Source organism: Lacerta agilis, chromosome 5 (genome assembly GCF_009819535.1).
Source record: "Lacerta agilis isolate rLacAgi1 chromosome 5, rLacAgi1.pri, whole genome shotgun sequence".
NCBI classification, from domain to species: domain Eukaryota; kingdom Metazoa; phylum Chordata; class Lepidosauria; order Squamata; family Lacertidae; genus Lacerta; species Lacerta agilis.
In genome coordinates, this window is record NC_046316.1 from 32,221,778 (window position 1) to 32,241,561 (window position 19,784).

The window sequence follows — 19,784 nt, forward strand, 5'->3', positions numbered from 1 at the left end:
GAGATAAGGCTAATGTTTCTACTCTCACAGGCTGAGCTACTCAGCACAGGTTGATAGAATGGGAGTGGACTGCCAGGGTCCTGGCTCAATGGGTCCTGGGACAAAGCATGTGTGAAGAACGCAACAGCCATGCGCTTTTCTATCCCAGCCTCACAAAGCCGCTCAGGGCTGGTGTTGCTCTGGCCTAACAAAATTACAACCCAGCACTTTATAATGGCTTTCATCCACTGCTGCAGCCCTAGGCATAAAATGGAGCTCATTCAGGAAAAAGAAACTTGTCTGGATTAGATTTATATGACACCCAGAGAAGAAATTGCAAGAAAGCAATGTTGGTATTAACTCTTTGTGAGGATGATACTATTTATACAGTGTATATGCCACCTAATTAAGAAAAAGGTTCAGTAATGATAAACAAATTCGAAACCACAGAACTCTAAAAACAGCATCAAACCAGCAGCAAAGGAAAAGTCAATACAATATAAAAGACTTTGGTTTTGTGTGCTTCTCTGGATGCTATGCAGCTATTTAATTAAATGAAAAAAATGACTGTAAACCACATCTTAAAAAATTATGTCTATATTGTCACCTTATATAATAATAAATCTCTGAGTTGCATTAAACAAATTCAGGGAAGTGTAATACAAATTTCAATGTTTTGTACAGACTTGCCTATGCCACTAGGCATATGATGGGAATGTGACGATCTTAACCATTTTGCTTGCTCTGCATCTGTTCTAATATTTAAAATGTACCCCCAAGGGCACCTGATGCACCATTATATAGTGCACAATCAAAGAGATCTTATTCTCTGCAGTTTGTTACAACCTAGGTCTTCTGCAGTGTCTATTTGAGATCTTGTTGCTACTCATGAACAGGAACAGGTAAGAAAAACATTTTCTTCCATATATCTTTTAAATTTATTTTGGGGTGACATGTCTTTGGTCTTGCATATTAATAGCTTGCATTCTCAAGTTGTACATTTAACAACATTAGACATTACTGTCATAAAGTACAATCCAGTAATCAATTAAAAAGTAAGCATACCCACATCCCATTGTGAATAATAGCAAGTTTCACTCCTTACAAATGCAAGTTTAAAGAATATTTTACCATCTTTTTAAATGCAAAAATGTTAGCTAAGTCCACACTGTATAATGGATTGAGACATGAGCTGTTGCAGTCCAGTATTTCCCAGTATCTCAGTCAGCAACAGACTCTTCTGAGCCAGTGGGCCTGGGAACAAGAATTCCCAGCACATCCAGACTGAATCTGTTAAACCAGGAGACAATTAGAGCTCTGTTTTCCAGGCAGAAATCAGTGTCCGAAGGGTGCAGCAAAACTTTTACAAAGCACTGGGGTTAGCAGGGCATGCTATTTGGTGTCACAACTTGCTTTGTTGGGTCTGGCTCCAGCATTGCAGATATGATACCCTCTAACATTCTTCAAATGAAAATGGGAACGTTCTATTCTACATCACAAAGCTTCTCCCCTGTTTGATCTCGCCGTACACGTATGCATCATATATTCATATACAATTGTCACCTAGACCCACTTACAGCCTCTTAGCCTCACAGGATTTTTGTAAAGAAAAAAATGTGTTGATCCCAATAAGATACACCTTCAATGGATAAATGAAATAACATTTTAGCTATAAGTTGCCTTGTGTCCCTGTCAGGGAAAAAGATTAGATACAATAATGATACTGATACTGATACTGATAATGATGGAAACTGTGAGAATGATCAGGAACAAACCAGAGAGTAAATTCTATTGATCTCAGTGGGACACTTCTAAGTAACAATGCTTACAATTGCAGTGTACGACTGCACAGTCTTTACCCAGTTACCTGGGAGCAAAGTTCAGATGCCCCAGCTTCCAAAGGAGAGAAGCTTGTGGGTTGGATTTCATGGTCTCTGAGCCTTGATTTAGGAAGTCCCAGTTGAGTTCCAGGGCCTTTACTCATGTGAAAGTGTACATAGGGGTAAAGTATCTGCACTGATTAGGAAATGTATAAGATCTAGATAGATAGAAATGCTGTGCTATATTTTGCCTTGCCTATGAAATGTAATTTAACTGAAAACGGTTGCTGTAATTAGAAAGGGAAGAAAGAAAGGAAGAATCAGGGAAGGAGAGAAAGAATGAAGGAAGGACAGAGAGAAGAAAGAAAAAACAGGAAAGGGAAAATGGGGGGGAGAGAGACAGAGAGAGAGAGAATATGAAGGGAAAGGGGAAATGAAGAAGAGAGAAAGAAAGGGGAATTGGGAGAAAGTAAGAGTAAAAAATGGGGAGAGAAGGAAAGTGAAGTGAAAGAAAAGGCAGGAAGACTGGGGAAAAGAGAAAAGGAAGGCCTAATTAGGCCAGGTAATTGAATTAGAGAAATGGGAAAAGCTATGGAGGATTGAAATGAATTTTACTGCATGCTCCACGATAAAAGAAAATATGATTAAAATGTTTTATCATTGGTATATGACACCAGAGAAGCTATCCAAGATTTGTAAAAATCTAACGAATATATGTTGGAGATGCAGAAAAGAGATAGGTACTTTCCTTCATGTATGGTGGGAATGTAAGATAATAAAGCCCTTCTGGAATGAAATATATGAACAACTAAAGAAAATTCTGAAAATACCTTTTAATAAAAAACCAGATCTGTTTTTGCTGGGATTAGTACCAGAAAGCATTCCAAAAAATAAGATAAATAAGATAAATATATTATTATATGCAACAGCAGCAGCAAGATTGCTGATTGCTAAAAATTGGAAAGGTGAAAAGATACCGACACTAGCAGAGTGGAGGTATAAATTATTAGAGTTTGTTGAATTGGCCAAAATAACAGCAAACATTAGAGGACGCTCAAATCAAGACTTAATTAAAGAATGGGAAGGACTCAAAGAATACATGGGGAAGTACTGCTCAGAATTTGAAATTGTACTAGAATGAGAGGTGAAAAACACATGGGATATGGAAGATAAGAAAATAATTCAAATATTGATAGATTTATTAAAAATTTACTGAAAGTTAACGTAACTGGAAATGTAATAGGAACTTAAATTGTAGGTATAAGAGCATGCATGGGGGAGGGGAAGCTGAGGGGGGTATGGTGGGAGGGAGGGGTTAAATAAGATATGTTAATGAAATGTATATATTGATTTGTGGACTGTGGAATATTGGTTGGATGTTATGTGAATATTTGATATTTAAAATAAATAAATAAACGAGGGGGGGGAGAGAAAAGGAAGGGAGGGAAAGTAGGGAGAAAGTGAAGCAGGAGAGGAAGAAATTAGAGGGGAAGCAAGAGAAAAGGAAGGGAAATTGAACAGAAAGACATTTTTGGAAAAGGAGGAAAGAAGAGAATATGTAGACAAAACCTTTGCCGAATGGGAAGGATGAGAGACAGTGAGAGAGTGAGTGCAGATAGGAAAGGAAGGGGAGAAGGCAAGGGCACTTCCAACCTCACAGCAGAGTAGACACGTATTTTGAAAGCATCTTTTCCCCTCTCCTCTCCTCCTCTGCCAGGTTCTGCAGGTTCCAAAAACATCTTCATTCACATATGACCTCCACTGCTGATATTTCCACCCACCCCCCGTTTCTCTCCTTTGCATAGGGCATCCATGGATGGGGCTGAAGACAGGGAGGCAAGCTATTCTGAAAGGGGGTCATGGGCAAAATTGCAGCTACATTAAAACTGCAAGCTCGCTGCGAGCCCAGTGCCCCTTTAACATTACCTTAAATCAGAGCTCTCTGTGACAAAGTAAAAATCCATGATTCCCCAATGGTTTTCATGATGGTCCCAGCATTTTCGGCACAGTAGAAGGATTTGCTATTGTTCTAATCCTTTCTGGAGAATACCCCTGCCAGAGCCACATACCCAGTGCCAGCGGGTAACATCAAACATTTTCTTTTGAAGAACCATTTCTGCAGAACTTATAGAAGCTTTTCCAGCAACATGAAATAATTATAACTGACCTTATTTTGGTCTGTTCAGATGGGCCTCAGGCTGCCATCAATCTTGGAACACAGCTTGATCTCTGGCATGTTCTCAGTCCTCAATTTTTCTAAGCAAACACATTTGCCTTTGGGCACTGTCACAACAACCCCAACATGCCTGTCAAGTTTCAGATCTGAGAGACAAGTGTTCATGATGTGGACAAATTGCATTGCAGATTACATGGCATGCTTTTATGATCAGAAGATGTGAATAATGATATATAATGAGCAGTTGTCACCAAGAAAGAGCAATTATTTTCAGGCAAGTTGGGTTTCTTCATACAGATGCTCCTTTGGACAGAGTTTAACTTTTTGAAGTCTTTCACTTTCATGCTCCAGACAAGCACTTACGTGAGTTGCTGACTGCATCAGGAAAGGAAAAATCTAATTAACTGCCCTTAATGACAGCTACATAAATAGGAAAAATCACTTGGTATTTATTTCATCCCACATTAATTTTTCATGATATCTCAAAAGAGACTAACTACTAACACTGCTTGAGAAGTGAATGTTCTCATGTATAGGCCATGTATATCTACTGAGGTGAGGGAGCACTCAACAATTGTGAAGGGGTTTGCATAAATAAACTGAAAATTGTTTTTCTTTTTTCTTTTTTGGCCCATTAAAAACATTCTGCGAAATGAACACACATTTACTGACATAGTATTTGATATTTATTTGTACTTCTCAACCTCAGAATCTACTAATATCAAGGACCATCAAGGTAGCATTTAACGTTAATAATACTGTTGCATCAAACCCTTCAACACCCATCAGATTTCCTCAAGACCTTTCTTCAGTTCAGTGTTTTCCCTGAAACCTTATCCATTAAGGAAATACTGTAGTTCTGTTTTATACACAGGTCCAAGATGTGGCTGTTTTGGGGAGTGGCCTGCTTAGTCCAACAGGCTCTGACATCTGAAGAATTCATAAGAGGAAAACATTTGAATCCTCAAGAATTCATGAAAATTGTAAGTTCACGTGCCCTTGAAAACAGTAGAATGTGATCCTTACAGCTTCCCTTTTAAACAGTTTTCAAGAGTGCATGCATTCCCAAGCAGATTCTCCATACTTGACAGGGTTATCTCACACTGCAAATTCATCTGAAAATGTTTTAAACAATTCTCCTCCCTTGGTGAGAAATTTGATTCAGTTCACATTTCAAGCTGAAGCCACCTAATTTGCATTTTCTGAAACAATTATATAAAAAAATAATCATTCAAAACTGGCATTTCCCAAATTTTGCAATGCTGTTCTCCAATCAAGTAATGGAAGTAGAAACACATATGTCAGGGTAAAGTGTGTTCTAAAATGCATATATGAATGAAAACAACATAACAAAATGCATTTTGTCTGGCAAAATTGACTTGCAGAAAGGTGTGTTTGGGGCAAACTTGCATACAATCATGTGTACATTAGAAGAGTTTAGGGGAGGGATGGGGAACCTAAGGCCCTCCAGATGTTGTTGCACTACAACTCCCATCATCCTTGACTATTGGCCGGCCATGTTGCCTGGGACTGATAGGAGCTGGAGCCCAGTTATAGCCACCGGCTTCTCATTCCTGGTGTAGGGCTAGTAAAGTCATTGAAAAATGATCCTGGCTCTGAGAATTGTCCCAGATTTTTTTTTTTTATCACGCTTTTCAATTTCTATCCCTCTCCACTCACAGCCCGAAATCATCCAGTATTGGGGATATCCTAGTGAAGAGTATACAATCCTGACAGAGGATGGCTATTACCTGCAGGCAAACAGAATTCCACATGGAATAAACTGTTCTGGGAAGACAGGTATTTTTGGAATGGCATTTTGTATGGTTGTTTGAAGTGCTGTTCATACCCTTTCTGTGAAAAATATTGAATAACAGCATGAAAAGTTCACCAAGTGTGTCCTCTGTTAACAGGTTCCACAGATCTAATGGCTTTAACTGTGCCTTTCCAAAATTTGCTTTATGTATTGGGGGTAAATGCTGTATTTCTTTTTTTCCAAAATCATCACCATTAGAGTCACTAGGCTATCTATTTGATAAAGGTAAAGCTTTTCTCTCCACATCACTTTTGGATATGGTAGGATATATCCACAAATATCTCTTCTATGCCAAGTTTCTTCCAAATTAGCATCAGGTGTGCTGTCATCATGTGGCCTTGTCCTCTTGCACCTTACTCCATCGCATCTATATCCAGTGCTGTTTTTCTAGAAAAAGAGGTGCCGGAACTCACCATGAACACATCCCTCTTTCTCTTAAAATGCCTGAGAGGTGCCCGAACTGAGTTCTCTCTGACAAAAAGCCCTGTCTATTTGATGCAACCACTTTGGCTTCATTCCACAAGCATTTCCAGTTGTTTCAAAGTTTGTCAGCTCCATGAGGAGAATGTCTATGTTTGCTACTTCAGCTTCCAGTGTGGTATCTCTAGCTGGGATGACCTTGTTGCAAATATCTATGCCAGCTAATATTTTGTACCACATGGCTGACATTAACACATAGGGGAAAGATGTCATAATAAATTCCATGGACTTCATTTCTTGTTTTGGTCAGCAAGTTTAGTTCTATAAGGTATTCTAATGCTAATCTAATTCTAGGCAAGTGAGCTGCAAAAGGCTTTGCACATTCAGCATGTTCTGGTCATCTAGTTTCAGACATACCATGGAGACAACAACCAACACAGTTTTTTTTTAGTTGTTCCCATTGCTTAGGACTGGAACTGAACAGGTAGTACACAGTTTGAATTGTTCCCCAAATGGTGTTTGCTTCATGTATGCATTCAGCAGCATCATTTCCACATAAGTTGGGTGTGGGACAATTGCAAAGTGGAAAAAAAATCTGTTCTTGCTTGCGTGTCATTGTATTTTCCAGCCATATTTGCCCCATTATTGCAAGGTTGAGCTCTACTGTCACTGAGAGGAATAGCTTGTCCTTTCAATGAACAGTTATCAACTGAGCAATTTCTCCCCCTCTTTTGTTGCTACAATCTGCAAACTTGAGAATTCTTTCTTGAATCTCATACTGTGTTTCTTTTAAAAGCATGTTTCTCAAAATAAATGTGGTTTGTTCAACATGAGAAGAATCTGGTGTGGCATCTACTATTGCTGCTAAGTACTTTGCAATTTGCATCACAAGCAAAATGTGTTGTTTCACGCGATCCAAGCATTCTGTAATAAATTCATTTTGTGAATCAGGGACAGATAATGAACTTGAAACTGACCACTCCTTTTCTGTGACTCCTATACACTAAGCATGTGTTCTGGAAGGATGGGGTTAAAAATGGAGAGCAGTTCAAAAAAGTTCCCATTGTTTTCATCACCTGTCTCCTGGCCCTGAGTCAGATACCAAAGGGAAATGTTGATGCTCTGTGAGTGAGCATATTTGGAGTATTTGATCTAATATTCTCTTTGTTTTACAGGGCCTAGGTCGGTTGCGTTATTGGTAGTTGACATTATTTTGGAAGGCAGGAACTGGATTGCCAATCTTCCTAGCAATAGTCTGGGATTTGTCCTAGCAGATGCCGGTTATGATGTCTGGATACTAAACAACAGGGGGACCACCTGGTCTAGAAGACACAAGCACTTCTCTATATTTCAAAAAGAATTTTGGAATTTCAGGTAAGTACAAAGGAGTGTTGTTGCTTCGATGAGTGGGATGCTTTTCCTGAGAACTGTCCCAGACTGTAACCATCTAACTTGAGTGCTTAAGCATTTTACTTTGTCCTGCCTTGTAGCAGGACAAGTCTAAACTATCTTAAGTAAGAGCAGAAGGGCATCACTGGACCCACCAAATACTGCAGGAAATGTTTCCTTCGCTTGAAAATTAGAAGAGGGGTAGATTTGATCTGCAGAAGGAAAGGTGTGTTTAAAGTGCACAATGCATACACGGAAAGCTGAATGAAAAACAAATTGATATACATTCCAGAGAGGAATGTGTGCATCACAACCACTACTACGAGGGTCTGCCATACATGAGGCAAAGTGAGGTGGCAGGCTCCAAAGGGATAGCAGATCCAGCCTCTAAGGAATAGCTGCTTACTGGCTTTTCCTCCTGGTGAGCAACAATTGCAGCCCAGTGCCTTCCTCAGCCTGCCCCACTGTGCAGTGCCATTTTCTGCTTCCCACTTGGCTGTTGTGGTACCTCATGGGTTTCCGCCAAACCCGGAGATTCAAACGGGCCAATCTGCTGTGGTCTGGGGGTGTGGCTTGGTGAGCAGACCTGAGGGAAGCAGGCTTTGCTCAAGCCCGCCTGCCAACTATTTAGCCTGGCCGACCCTGTGTGATGCAGTCCAGTCAGCCGGGAGCACCACCCACTTCGCCCCTCCCTATAACATAGTTGCTATTTCTCTAACCATTTCTTCTTCAGCTAGGAGGGCTTTGCTGTGGTCTTTTGATGGTTGCCAGGAAGGAATTTTCCCTGCGTCGCAGGTTTCGCCTTCCCCATAGCACTAGTCACAACTTTGGCCTTGGGCGGAATCCTATAGTATTTCATCCAATAGGGGTGTGATGAAGTGGTGACTCACCCTCCCCCCTTTTCACTGTGGCCACGTTAACAGGGTACCCCCTGCAGGGAGGTCTCTGTCCAAAGAGCCAGTTGCGCAGGGCTAGTGGGCCATAGAGCATCCCTCAGCATTTGGGGACCATCCACGTAAACCTGCGTTTTCTGATGGATCCACCCCCCAATAGACCCTGACATTCCTCAGTCCCACCCCCCCCGGGGGGGGGGGCTGGGAGGGATACACACCCAATGCCTATGCCAAGGCTCCAAACATCTGAAATCAATAAAGTTGTGGCAAATTTTAAATCCCAGATGGTTGTCGTGTCCATTCACTTTACCCCCTTTTTAGATCAGGCACACCGGGACAGGGGACTCTGCAGCTGGGCACACAATGCATCACCTGATGTTGCTGCCATGGTGGCATGCTACTTAGGGGCCAGAACTGACACTTCCTTGGCAACCCCTGCAATGCTATCTCCACAGCAGCCTCTTGGCGAATAGCGGGTGCTGCAGAACTCCTCTTCCGCCTAGGAAGGAAACAGTGGGGGCTGCCCTCTGGGGTTTCCTGGGCTCGGCACTTGCCTAGCATGATTCAGAGAGGGCTACTTTCTAATACCCACTTCAACCATGGGTAAGGTTGATTTGATTCCCCCCATGATTGCTCCTGATGTAGATCTTAATTCACTCCTTCCTCCCTGGTGGGACATGGCACAATTTTGTGATTTGCCTCAGGGGCCAAAATGTCTTTGGCCTGCCCTGACGACTACTGACATATAAAGCCCTGAAAAATTAGGGATTTGGATTACTAAGTAGCATGTGGACAATGTATATATCTGAGAACCTAACTGGGCTAGTTTAGGTGAAACAGAAATATTTAAATAAATCATAAAGATATATTTACTCTCTGTTTCCTTACTATTCCCATTGGACAACTTCCAAGCTTATCTTCCAAATGTCAGGGTTACCATGTCTAATGTATTGTATTTTTTTTATATTGATACATTAATGTACACAATTGTATGCAAATGCAGATGGTCAAAATTTCACTGATATTCTATCTATGTCTTTCAGTTTTCATGAAACGGCAATCTATGATATTCCAGCAGCCATAAACTTTATCTTGCAGAAAACTAAGCAAAAAAGCTTGTATTATATTGGTCATTCCCAGGGAAGTTCAGTGGGTAAGTTAAGAAGAAAAGAATGAAATGTCTTTCATTTCTCTTGCCTTCTTGAATCATCAGGGACCTACTGGAGATGTGGTGCAATCTCAGGACTATTGGAAAGACTAGTTAAGAAAAGAATATGACAGGTTAAAGTATAGCTTAATAATAATAATAATAATAATAATAATAATAATAATAATAATAAGCCGCCCATTGGACTGTGGGGCTTTCAACAAATTAAAACACAGTAAGATATCAAATCTTTTGGACACCAGTTCCCATCAGCCACAGCAAGTATGGCTGATGGGAGTTGTAGTCCAGCAGCAACTGGAGAACCACAGGTTTCTTATCCCTGATTTGTTTGTTTGCAAGTGCAATGTTTTAAAAAACCTTTCTTTTCTCCAGGTTTAATTGCCTTTTCAATCATGCCACAGCTTGCTAAAAAAGTGAAACTCTTCCTGTGTTTTGCTCCTGGCTACGTATTAGTAGACACCAAAGGGCCATTTTCATTTCTTCTACGCTTTCCTGATGTATTGCTAAGAGTAGGTATGACTCAAGCATTTGCAGATCCATAATTTTAATATCTATTTTTCTTATGAGTCTTAACAGAGAGTTACCCTTCATCCCGTCCACTCTGTTTCTTTAACTCAACATTGAGTGTGAGCTTGAGAAAGCATTTTCTGGACAGAGAGCTGGAGGCCACACTGACTCCCCCTCCTCAACCCTCAAGTCTGCCCTGATGCAGCACCTAAGTGGGCATAGCTGATTGAGAAGAACTCCACCCGGCTCATCCACTCAGGTCTCAGTGATGAGGTCCAGATCGGCCTCCTCATCCACAATCAAGTCATGGCTGAGGGAGGTCTCACTCCGAGCTGATCTGCATTCAGCAACAGCATCCACAGACCCAAGGGTTGGCTGATAGGACAACCACAGTTCCCTAGGTTGGAGGAGGGGCTGGCACATGGCATAGTCACCAACTTGCCCCTTACCTTGCCTGCCCCACCTCCCACACCACACCTACCCCTACTCTGAACTACTGTAATTGCCCCCACCCAATTGCTCTCCCCAGTGCCTCTCTTCCCAAGCACATTTTCAGATAAAACAACACCCACCCTGTATTTTATACGCCCAAGATAAAAACACCATCCCCATTAAAACAAAAAATTTACCACAAGGGGGCCCCCACCTTCATTCCACTAACTTACCACCTGAGAGGTTCTTTGCGAATGAGGTAGTCCTTCAAGTGGGCATGCCCCAGAAATCTTGCTGAAGCCATGCAGAGCCAGGCCTGCATTAGAATTGCCTAGAAAGAATTGCCTAGAAAGGCTAGGTATATCCCCTTGATTGTGCTGGAGAAAGGTGGTATATGACTGTAACATAAAGGGGGGATCTATTCCTAGCTGGAGGCTTAATGTTTCCTTCCAAGAAAGGACTATTATTTAGAAATTTAGAGATTTTTATTTTATTTTACAGCTTATATTTGGAAATAAAGAATTCTGCCTACTCAGTCAAGAATTAAAAGCTATCAATGCGAAGATATGTAGCAATCCAGTGATTGACAGACTTTGTCTCGAAGCCCTTTTCATACTTCTAGGGCGCAATGAGAAAAACCTAAATGTGGTAGGCAAATTTATTATATATTGTTTATGCATTTACTTCTTTTTTTTAAGAACTAGCTATGTCATGACCTTGTGAATGTGGGTGTTCCTTGAAAACTCTTCAATAATGTGATTTTAAAAAGCATTTTCTTTCCTATCATTCTCCCAGAGTCGAGCAGATGTGTATACTGGAATTTTCCCCGATTATACTTCTGTAAAAACATTCGTACATTGGGGTCAGGTACAGTATAATAAAAACTTTCTCAGCATTTCAAAATTCAGGAGTCAAAAGTTGGACATATTTAGCTTAATGTTCAGTTCACATATTCTTGTTTTTGTAACAAGGTTCCCATATCGTTTTATGAAAGTTTCATTTTCAAAATTACTCCCCACCCCTGAAATTATATTCTAGATACTTCTAGAATACTTCCTGTTAGCACCTCACAGGAAGAATACGGGAAGCTCCCCTATACTGAATCGAACCATTGGTCCTTTCAGTTCAAAATTTTCTACTCTGACTGGCAGCAGCTTTCCAGGGTTTCAGACCACAGTATCTTCCAAAGTTTTCCTCACAAACGAGGTTGGTAGATACATTAATAATCTACCTGACTTTCTAGAAACACCACTGTTTTAACCAGAGCTTTCGGTCCTTTTATTGGCCAGGGTGGATGGGTGGAGATTCTGAAAACCAAGATCCCTACATTTTGAATTTTCTTTGGACTATCCATCTTTCAGAAGATTTGGTATTTTGAGCATGCATCAATTTCAAATTGTGAATAAGTCTTTTTCATCTTTTTAGGTTGCTAAATCAAACCAATTTAAATATTTTGATTATGGACCAAAGAATGCGGCTATCTACAACATGGTAAGTGATTTGGATTCTAATGAGTGATATCGCTTGCAGGCTAAACATTCAGTGTGAACTGTGTTGTGATTTCTGAGTTCTTGCATAACTGATAACATCAAAGACAGAGAACTGGTTAAAATTATGGGTTTGTCTATGAAAACGCAGGCATTTAACAAGGAGGAGCATAGAAAGCTGCCTTATATCAAATCAGACAATGGGTCCATCTGGTTCAACATTGTCTATCTAGATTGGCAGCAGGGTGGAATGGGTTGCAGGTGGAATGGGGCAGAACAGACTAGTGTGTGTCCCAGTGACACCTGTGGCGGTCAGGAAAGGAACCCCTGCATAAGCGGAGATTCCCCTTTAATACATTTTGCTATTCTTACTGGTCCAGTGTAGGGAATTTGATTCTGAATAGACAGATAAAGAATGGTTTTTCAAGGGACAGATGTTAGACATCCAATACATCTGAAGATCCAAAAGCTATCTTAACAATGAGAAGAAATGTAAATGTGAACCTCATTTTCATATTTCTCATCTTTTCATCAACAGAGTTCACCCCCATTTTATAAAGTAGAGGATTCTATTGTGCCAACAGCTGTGTGGAGTGCTGGACATGACATTATTTCAAGCACAAGAAATGTTGAACTGTTGCTCCCTCGAATCACCAATTTAGTTTTCCACAGGCATATTCCTGATTGGCAACATGTGGATTATATCTGGGGTCTTGATGCACCAGAGAGGTTGTATAAGGATGTGCTTTGTCTGATGCAAAAGTACAAATAAAGTTTTAATATGAGGGGCAAACTATATATCTGATATTAATGTGCACACTTATTTTAAAGGAATCTCACATTCATTCATTGATTTATGCATTTATATTCTTCCTTTCTGTCACAAAGAATATTGAAGGTGGCTTACAATAACAAAAAGATACGAAGAAGAAAAATGCATAATAAAATTGACGGTAAAAATGTAACATCAAGTAGGGATATAGCCTCTAGTACTACTTGTTATAATAATGCATTTTATTTTAAATTGTATAATGATGCTTCATAGAATAAACTTGCTTCTGCTCTGCAATGAATCATGGAACTACCTATCTGAGATTCCCCCGCCCCCTGTAAAATACAATAGAAAAATTAACTGCAAACTGAAATGTACTCTGGGTTTAGTGGTTGTTGTTTAGTTCCTGACAGTTATTATATTCTCATATTGAATAGAATCCTGATTCTCTAAATTATTTGGGTGAGGTTGGGATCGAGGGGTGCATGCAGTGCCAGATTTATGTATAAGCTAAACAAGTTATAGTTTAGAGCCAACTCTCTTGCCCCCCCCATTTCACTGTTAATATACTTCTTACTTGTATTTCAGTTCAACAATTACTTTGATAAAATACATATTTTGTTATATGCAAATGACTTTAGATACCTATTAGTTCCATAAATTACCATATAGCATATATTCAACACAAAAAACAGCGACTATTTATTGTTGACAAAGGACAGCTGGACATATAAATGGCCCCATTGCCTTCACTAGCTTAGGGCCTCATCAAACTTCAATCTGGCCTTGGGTGCATGGCTGCTGGCTTCCCACACCACCTTTCCCCAGAGGCCTTGCAAGGTTGAGGTTGGGGGGGGGAGAAGGGTGCAACAGCCTTGCCACTCAGGGCTGGTGTCGCTTCAGTGGCAGTGGGGACTGGGCAGAACCAGCACACACACACACACACCCTGGGCAGGATGGAGACACCCACTACCACTGAGTTTTTGCAATCCAACCAGAACCCAGATTCACCTTTATTTCAGAATGTATAAGTCTACAATACAAGAGAACGTGATTTTCCAACTCACGATTGTAGCACCAGTTGGCAATACAGTACAAAATATGCACCCAGTGCTGATAAGTAGTCAATTTAATAAAGCCCCCTTTTGGGCTGCCACTCTATCACACCTCAGTGTTGTTTTACCATTTAATTATTTTCTTTTGCATGGCCAGGCGGAGTCCACCGAACCCCACGCAGCCCCTGAGGGAAATAACGATACGTGACAATGTTCTATGGGATTAAATTGGCCACAACTTTATTAATATTCAGATGTAGGGAGACCTTGGCTTAGGCATTGGGCTTTTATCCTTCCCAGCCCCCCAGCCGGGGTTCTGGGTAATTTCAGGGTTATCCAGCATGAGTGGGGAGTGGGCTAGCTCTGGAGAACATATGTTCAAGCAGGTAGTCCACCCGCCAGTTCGCCGCCGCTGTGACGACCTCAGGGCGTATGGTCAATGCCTCCCCCTGAGACCCCTTTAACGGGAACCCTGTTATTGACGCCACAATGGGGGCAGGGGTCACCACCCCACCCCACCCCAATTATGTAGATGACTAAAGGATTCTGCCCAAGGCCTGCAACCGCCAAACGAATTGCTACGGGAAAGGCAAAACCTGCCATGCAGGGAAAGTACTTTCTGGCCCTTCAACTGCAACCTTGACATAGCAGCGCCTGTGTGCCTGTGTGGCTGTGGAAAAATAATGTGGTTAACCTGCAATGTAAACGTCAATTGAGGGAGTGGAGAAGCTCTGAATCTAACGGCTGCTTCCCAGGTATGACTCAAGTTCTATTGTGTGTACTGATTCCTGCTTCTACCTGGCCAATCCCCCTGGCAACACCTCCCCAGCCGGAATTGGGCTGCTGCTGGAGTAGGTGAAGTCCACAGGTATCCAACCTGGGAAGGTTGTGTCAGACCCAACTGGCAGGAGCTGCACCGTGATCCAAAGGGGCTACTCGTGACCACGCAAAATGCGCACCCCATTTCATTTGGGGAACGTTCATTCTGTGAGGATGGTGTAATTAGTCACCAGGTGGGAGTAGAACGACTGGTGGAAATAGGATAAAATTGGTAAATATATTGTATGTATTCTGTTTTTGTCTGATAGAAAGACAATAAAGAGGATAATCTATTTTACTACCTCTGTTTTTTTACATACAGTGGTACCTTGCAAGACGAATGCCTCGCGCAACGCAAAACTCGCCAGACGAAAAGGTTTTGCGATTTTTAAGGTGACCCGCAGAATGAAATTTTCTATGGCCTAAGGCATTTGTCTTGTGCAGTACCACTGTAAGCCGAAGTGCGGCTCTCGGAGGGAGCCTGAGGGGATGCAGCCTGAGGGGATGCGGCGGCGGCTGAGGAGGGAGAAGCAGGGCGGAGAGCTGGGAGTCGCTGCTGCTGCTGCTGCTGCTGCCGGTGTGGCAGGTGCTGCTCCCTCAGGCACAGCTCCGCCACCCTTCCCTCCCTCCCTCCAGCTCCCCCTTCCTAGGCAGGAGACGGAGCCCAAGCCCGGTCAGGACGTGGTGGCCCCTTTCCCGCCCCACCACCTGAGGGGATGCAGTGGCGGCGAGGACGCCGATGACAGTGACGGGTGGCTCGGCAGAGGCGGAGCTGGGAGTCGCTGCTGCTGCTGCTGCCGGTGTGGCTGGGCGCTGCTCCCTCAGGCATAGCTCCAGCGCCCTTCCTTCCTTCCCTCCCTCCGGCTCCCCCGGACCTTTTTATGGACTTTTTTGGCCCATAGGAACGCATGAATTAAACTTCAATGCATTCCTATGGGAAACTGTGCTTCGCAAGACGAAATTATCGCAAAACGAAACGACTCGTGGAACGAATTAATTTCGTCTTGCGAGGCACCACTGTATTGTTTTTCCACAGTCAAGCAGATGCATTTTTTTCATAATCTCTCCTTATTTTTCTTCTGTAAAATCAGTAGCCCATTGCAGCCAAGTAGAGTTTAATCAATGTTTCCTCTGCATTGCAAAACATAAACATCAAGAGTTGATTCCTTTTGTTGCTGTTGATGGTGATGGATGATGGTTTTGAATCTGATTTCATTCTGGTGCAAATTCAAACCCATCACTCCATATTTATTTCTTGATACCAGAATCATATAATTGTAGAGTTGGAAGAGAACCTGAGAGTCCTCTGGTCCAAACCTCCTGCAATGTGGGAATACCAACTAAAGCATTATCCTGTGCCATTACCTACTTCGTGCTAGGCAGAAATTCAACAGTTTACCCCCACTATTACAGTGCTGCAACAATGAAAGAAATTATGTCTGCTGTGTTTTAGCACTGGATCTTCTGTAAAATTGCAGCAGCTACTGTCTTTCTTATATTTGCTTACAGTGATACTTATGAAAATACAGTTCATCAAATATGAGCAGTCAAAGCAACTTGGCTGTTACTTGTTACTTGCTCTTTGCCTTTATAATAAGGAAGAAGAACTGGGTGAGTGAAGAACTCCTACAAAACAAAGTTGTCACTTTAAGGTGATGTTTATCCCCTTTGAGCTGAGGATGTGTCACAAATCAGTACCGCCCTGCTCACATCTGATTGGCATTGACAGTCTCTGCTGATATGTGTATCTGCTCATGTGTGCCCAGTGGTCCCACACTTACACTCATGAAAGCTCGATGGATCCATGTGCAGGGGTCAATTTCTGTGTGCAAAAACTACCCTTGCTAATTTGGGGCTTACCGTATTTTTCGCTCCATAAGACGCACTTTTTTCCTCCTAAAAAGTAAGGGGAAATACCTTTGCGTCTTATGGAGCAAATGGTGGTCCCTGGAGCTGAATTGCCCAGGGGCCAAAAGCAGATTGTGCTTTTTATTTTACAAAGAGAAAAGGGAGTGTTGAAAGGACCCGCTCAGCAGCTGATCAGCAAGAGATCGGGGGAGAGATAAGAGTCCCCGCTCCCTTTCAGCCCCGCCCTCCTTTGTTGAATGTGCTGCAGAGGGAGGTTGTTTGTTTCCCCAGGACATGTGACTGGCTGATTAGATTATCTGTCTGGAAACAGTAGAAATGGCTCCCCTTCCTTAAGATTTTGTTCAGAAATGTGAGTTAAACCCCATAAAAATGGGGCTTTTCCTATTTGCTTTTCCCCCTTTGCAAAAGGAGCTTTGCTTTTTCCCCTTTGCAAAAAAAGCTGCAAAACCTTTAGCTGATCCTCAAAAAACAAAAACAAAACCCAGGGCTTTTCCCTTTGCAAAATAAAGCTGCAAAACCTTTAGCTGATCCTCAAAAAAAGGCCTTTTGCCTTTGCAAAAACAGCTGCAAAACTTTTAGCTGATCCTTAAAAAAAAGGCCTTTTGCCTTTGCAAAAACAGCTGCAAAACTTTTAGCTGATCCTCAAAAAAGCCAGGGCTTTTCCCTTTGCAAAAAAGCTGCAAAACTTTTAGCTGATCCTCAAAAAACAAAAAACAGGGCTTTTAGAGGAGGAAAACCAGAAAAATATTTTTTCCTTGTTTCCTCCTCTAAAAATGAGGTGCACCTTATGGTCCGGTGCGTCCTATGGAGCGAAAAATACGGTAGTCATGGGCATAGCCGGGGGGGAGGGGGGCAGCTGCCCCCCATCAAGTAAATCAATACAAAATACTTAACTAACTGAGGTTCTGCCCCCGCAACATAAACCCTGCCCCCCAACATAAAGCCTGGCTATGCCCATGGGCATTTCTGTGCGCTGCTCTGGTTCACCAGAAGCGGCTTAGTCATGCTGGCCACATGACGAGGAAGCTGTCTGCGGACAAACGCCAGGTCCCTCAGCCTATAAAGCGAGATGACCGTCGCAACCCCAGAGTCGTCTGCAACTGGACCTAATGGTCAGGGGTACCTTTACCTTTACCTCTGCCCATGGGCTTAGTATGCTCATCTGTAGAAATGATTCAGTTACAGGTAGGTAGCCGTGTTGGTCTGCCATAGTCAAAACAAAATAAAATAAAAAAAATTATTCCAGTAGCACCTTAGAGACCAACTAAGTTTGTTCTTGGTATGAGCTTTCGTGTGCATGCACACTTCTTCAGATATCTGGTATCTGAGGGGGGGGGCTTATGCAACAGGAGGGGGGGACACCCATGAAAAAGTCCTTCACCAGTCTCTGCCTCTTGGCTTCTCCCCTCCCTTGCCTCAGCTTCTGTCTCTGATTCTGGACTTTTCTCTCCCCAGACTATCCCAGCTCACTAAGCCCTGTTACCCCTTCTGACACCACCTCGTCCCAGGCTTCTTCCTCTGACCACTCATCATTGTCCCACCATCCCTCCTCAGGCTCTAAGCTTTCTTTCCCAGCTGGTTCCTCCCACCATTCTTCTGTATCTCACCAGTCCAGGACAGCTGGCCAGGTAAGGAGTTAGCTCAAATTCTTGTGTTACTCCAATGGTGCAGAGGCAGCAAAGCCACCCCCCCCCCAATTGCTAATTTCACACCATGTAACATTCTACAATTATAAACAAGAATACTGTTGCGCATGCACAGGACTGCAAAGATCACTCTCTTCTCACCTCTTAACTCTCATTACATATCACTTAAGGCCTTTCCCCATTCATGCACTCTTGTAAAACCTGTCCTAACTGGTTTCTGAAGCAGAGTGTTTTAGTAAAATGAAGATCTCTGTGTGTTTGTGTATGAATGTCAAGCAAGATAATCTCATCCTAGATTGGCGCCCGCCCTGTGGAACGCCCTCCCGTCAGAGGTCAAGGAAATGAACAACGATCTGACTTTTAGAAGACATCTGAAGGCAGCCCTGTTTAGGGAAGTTTTTAATGTTTGATTTTTTATTGTGTTTTTAATATCCTGTTGCAAGCCACCCAGAGAGGCTGGGGAAAACCTAGCCAGCTTTACCAAAACATCCCTTCTCCATTCTGTCCTGTGGCTCCTGCTGCTTGCAGCCACATTACTGCTTGGATGTGTCACGGGGTTGCACAGGTAAGCCTGGTCATTTACTACTTAAACTACAGAAACCTGTTCCTCCTCTGTCCTTCCACTGTCATGCCTCAGGGTTCTATCTTGAATGCTACTACTAAAATCACCAACGTCAGAGCATGTGAGAGCCATCCTTAGATTCTTATCTGAGCTTCCTGTTTGCTCATACTCCTTAGCCCTTTTCAGTCATTCCTCTTGCACGTGTGAGTCAAAAGTGCATGTTTAGGCCCTGCCCCCAACATTGCCACAAGACCATAATAATAACCGTGTTGACTAGTAAAACTTAACTGTGACCATCCAGTAAGCAGAAAGCAGACCTCACACATAACAATAAAATATTTTTCAAGCTATCGGTACATTTATTCTCCTTGAAGTACATAGGAAGAGATGTGCTCTTCCCCAAATGAAGGCTGTGTATTTTTTACTTCAAACGTACCTTACGGAACTGAATAGTAAACCAGAAGAAACAGACATTATCAGAAACAACAAACAAGTCCTTTTCACCGTGCCATATAGTTGTTGGTATGCACATTTTTTCTATGTCACACGAGGGAGGCTCAGTCTTACAATAGGGAGAGGAAATGGAGGTATTTCCAAAGCAGACCCACTGAAATGAGTGAATATGGCTAAGTTAGGGGCATTCAATGGTCTACTGCGAGCAAAATTTACTTAAATACAACCCCATAGAAAGATAGCATGGCCAGAACTCTTTGGGCACATGAAGAGGGAAGGGAGATGCCCAACATTTTTAGTAAAGAATATCTGAAGCAGTGGAAATATTTGCATGGTGGGTGACTTCACATGTGCTGTGCATTTCTGTACGCCATGTCCTTGGTTTGCTGCAGGCATAGGCACTTTGATTTCAGTCATACGTTGGTTTTCGAATGGCTTAGCTCACAAACAACTTGGAACTCGAATGCCGCAAACCTAGAAGTAGATGTTCCAGTTTGCAAACTTTGCCTCAGAAGACAAAC

General features: G+C 42.3%; 1 protein-coding gene across 1 annotated transcript; it reads left to right on the forward strand.

The window, feature by feature from the left end:
* The first annotated feature begins 827 nt into the window (after window positions 1-827).
* Window positions 828-12,904, forward strand: LOC117046792 (lysosomal acid lipase/cholesteryl ester hydrolase-like). The gene is made up of 10 exons (XM_033149197.1): window positions 828-881; window positions 4,850-4,958; window positions 5,658-5,775; window positions 7,387-7,585; window positions 9,537-9,646; window positions 10,034-10,170; window positions 11,102-11,248; window positions 11,396-11,467; window positions 12,026-12,091; window positions 12,626-12,904. Exons 1-10 carry the CDS (start codon window positions 868-870, stop codon window positions 12,857-12,859), a joined length of 1,206 nt encoding a protein of 401 aa, XP_033005088.1. The 5' UTR covers window positions 828-867; the 3' UTR covers window positions 12,860-12,904.
* Window positions 12,905-19,784: the final 6,880 nt, after the last annotated feature.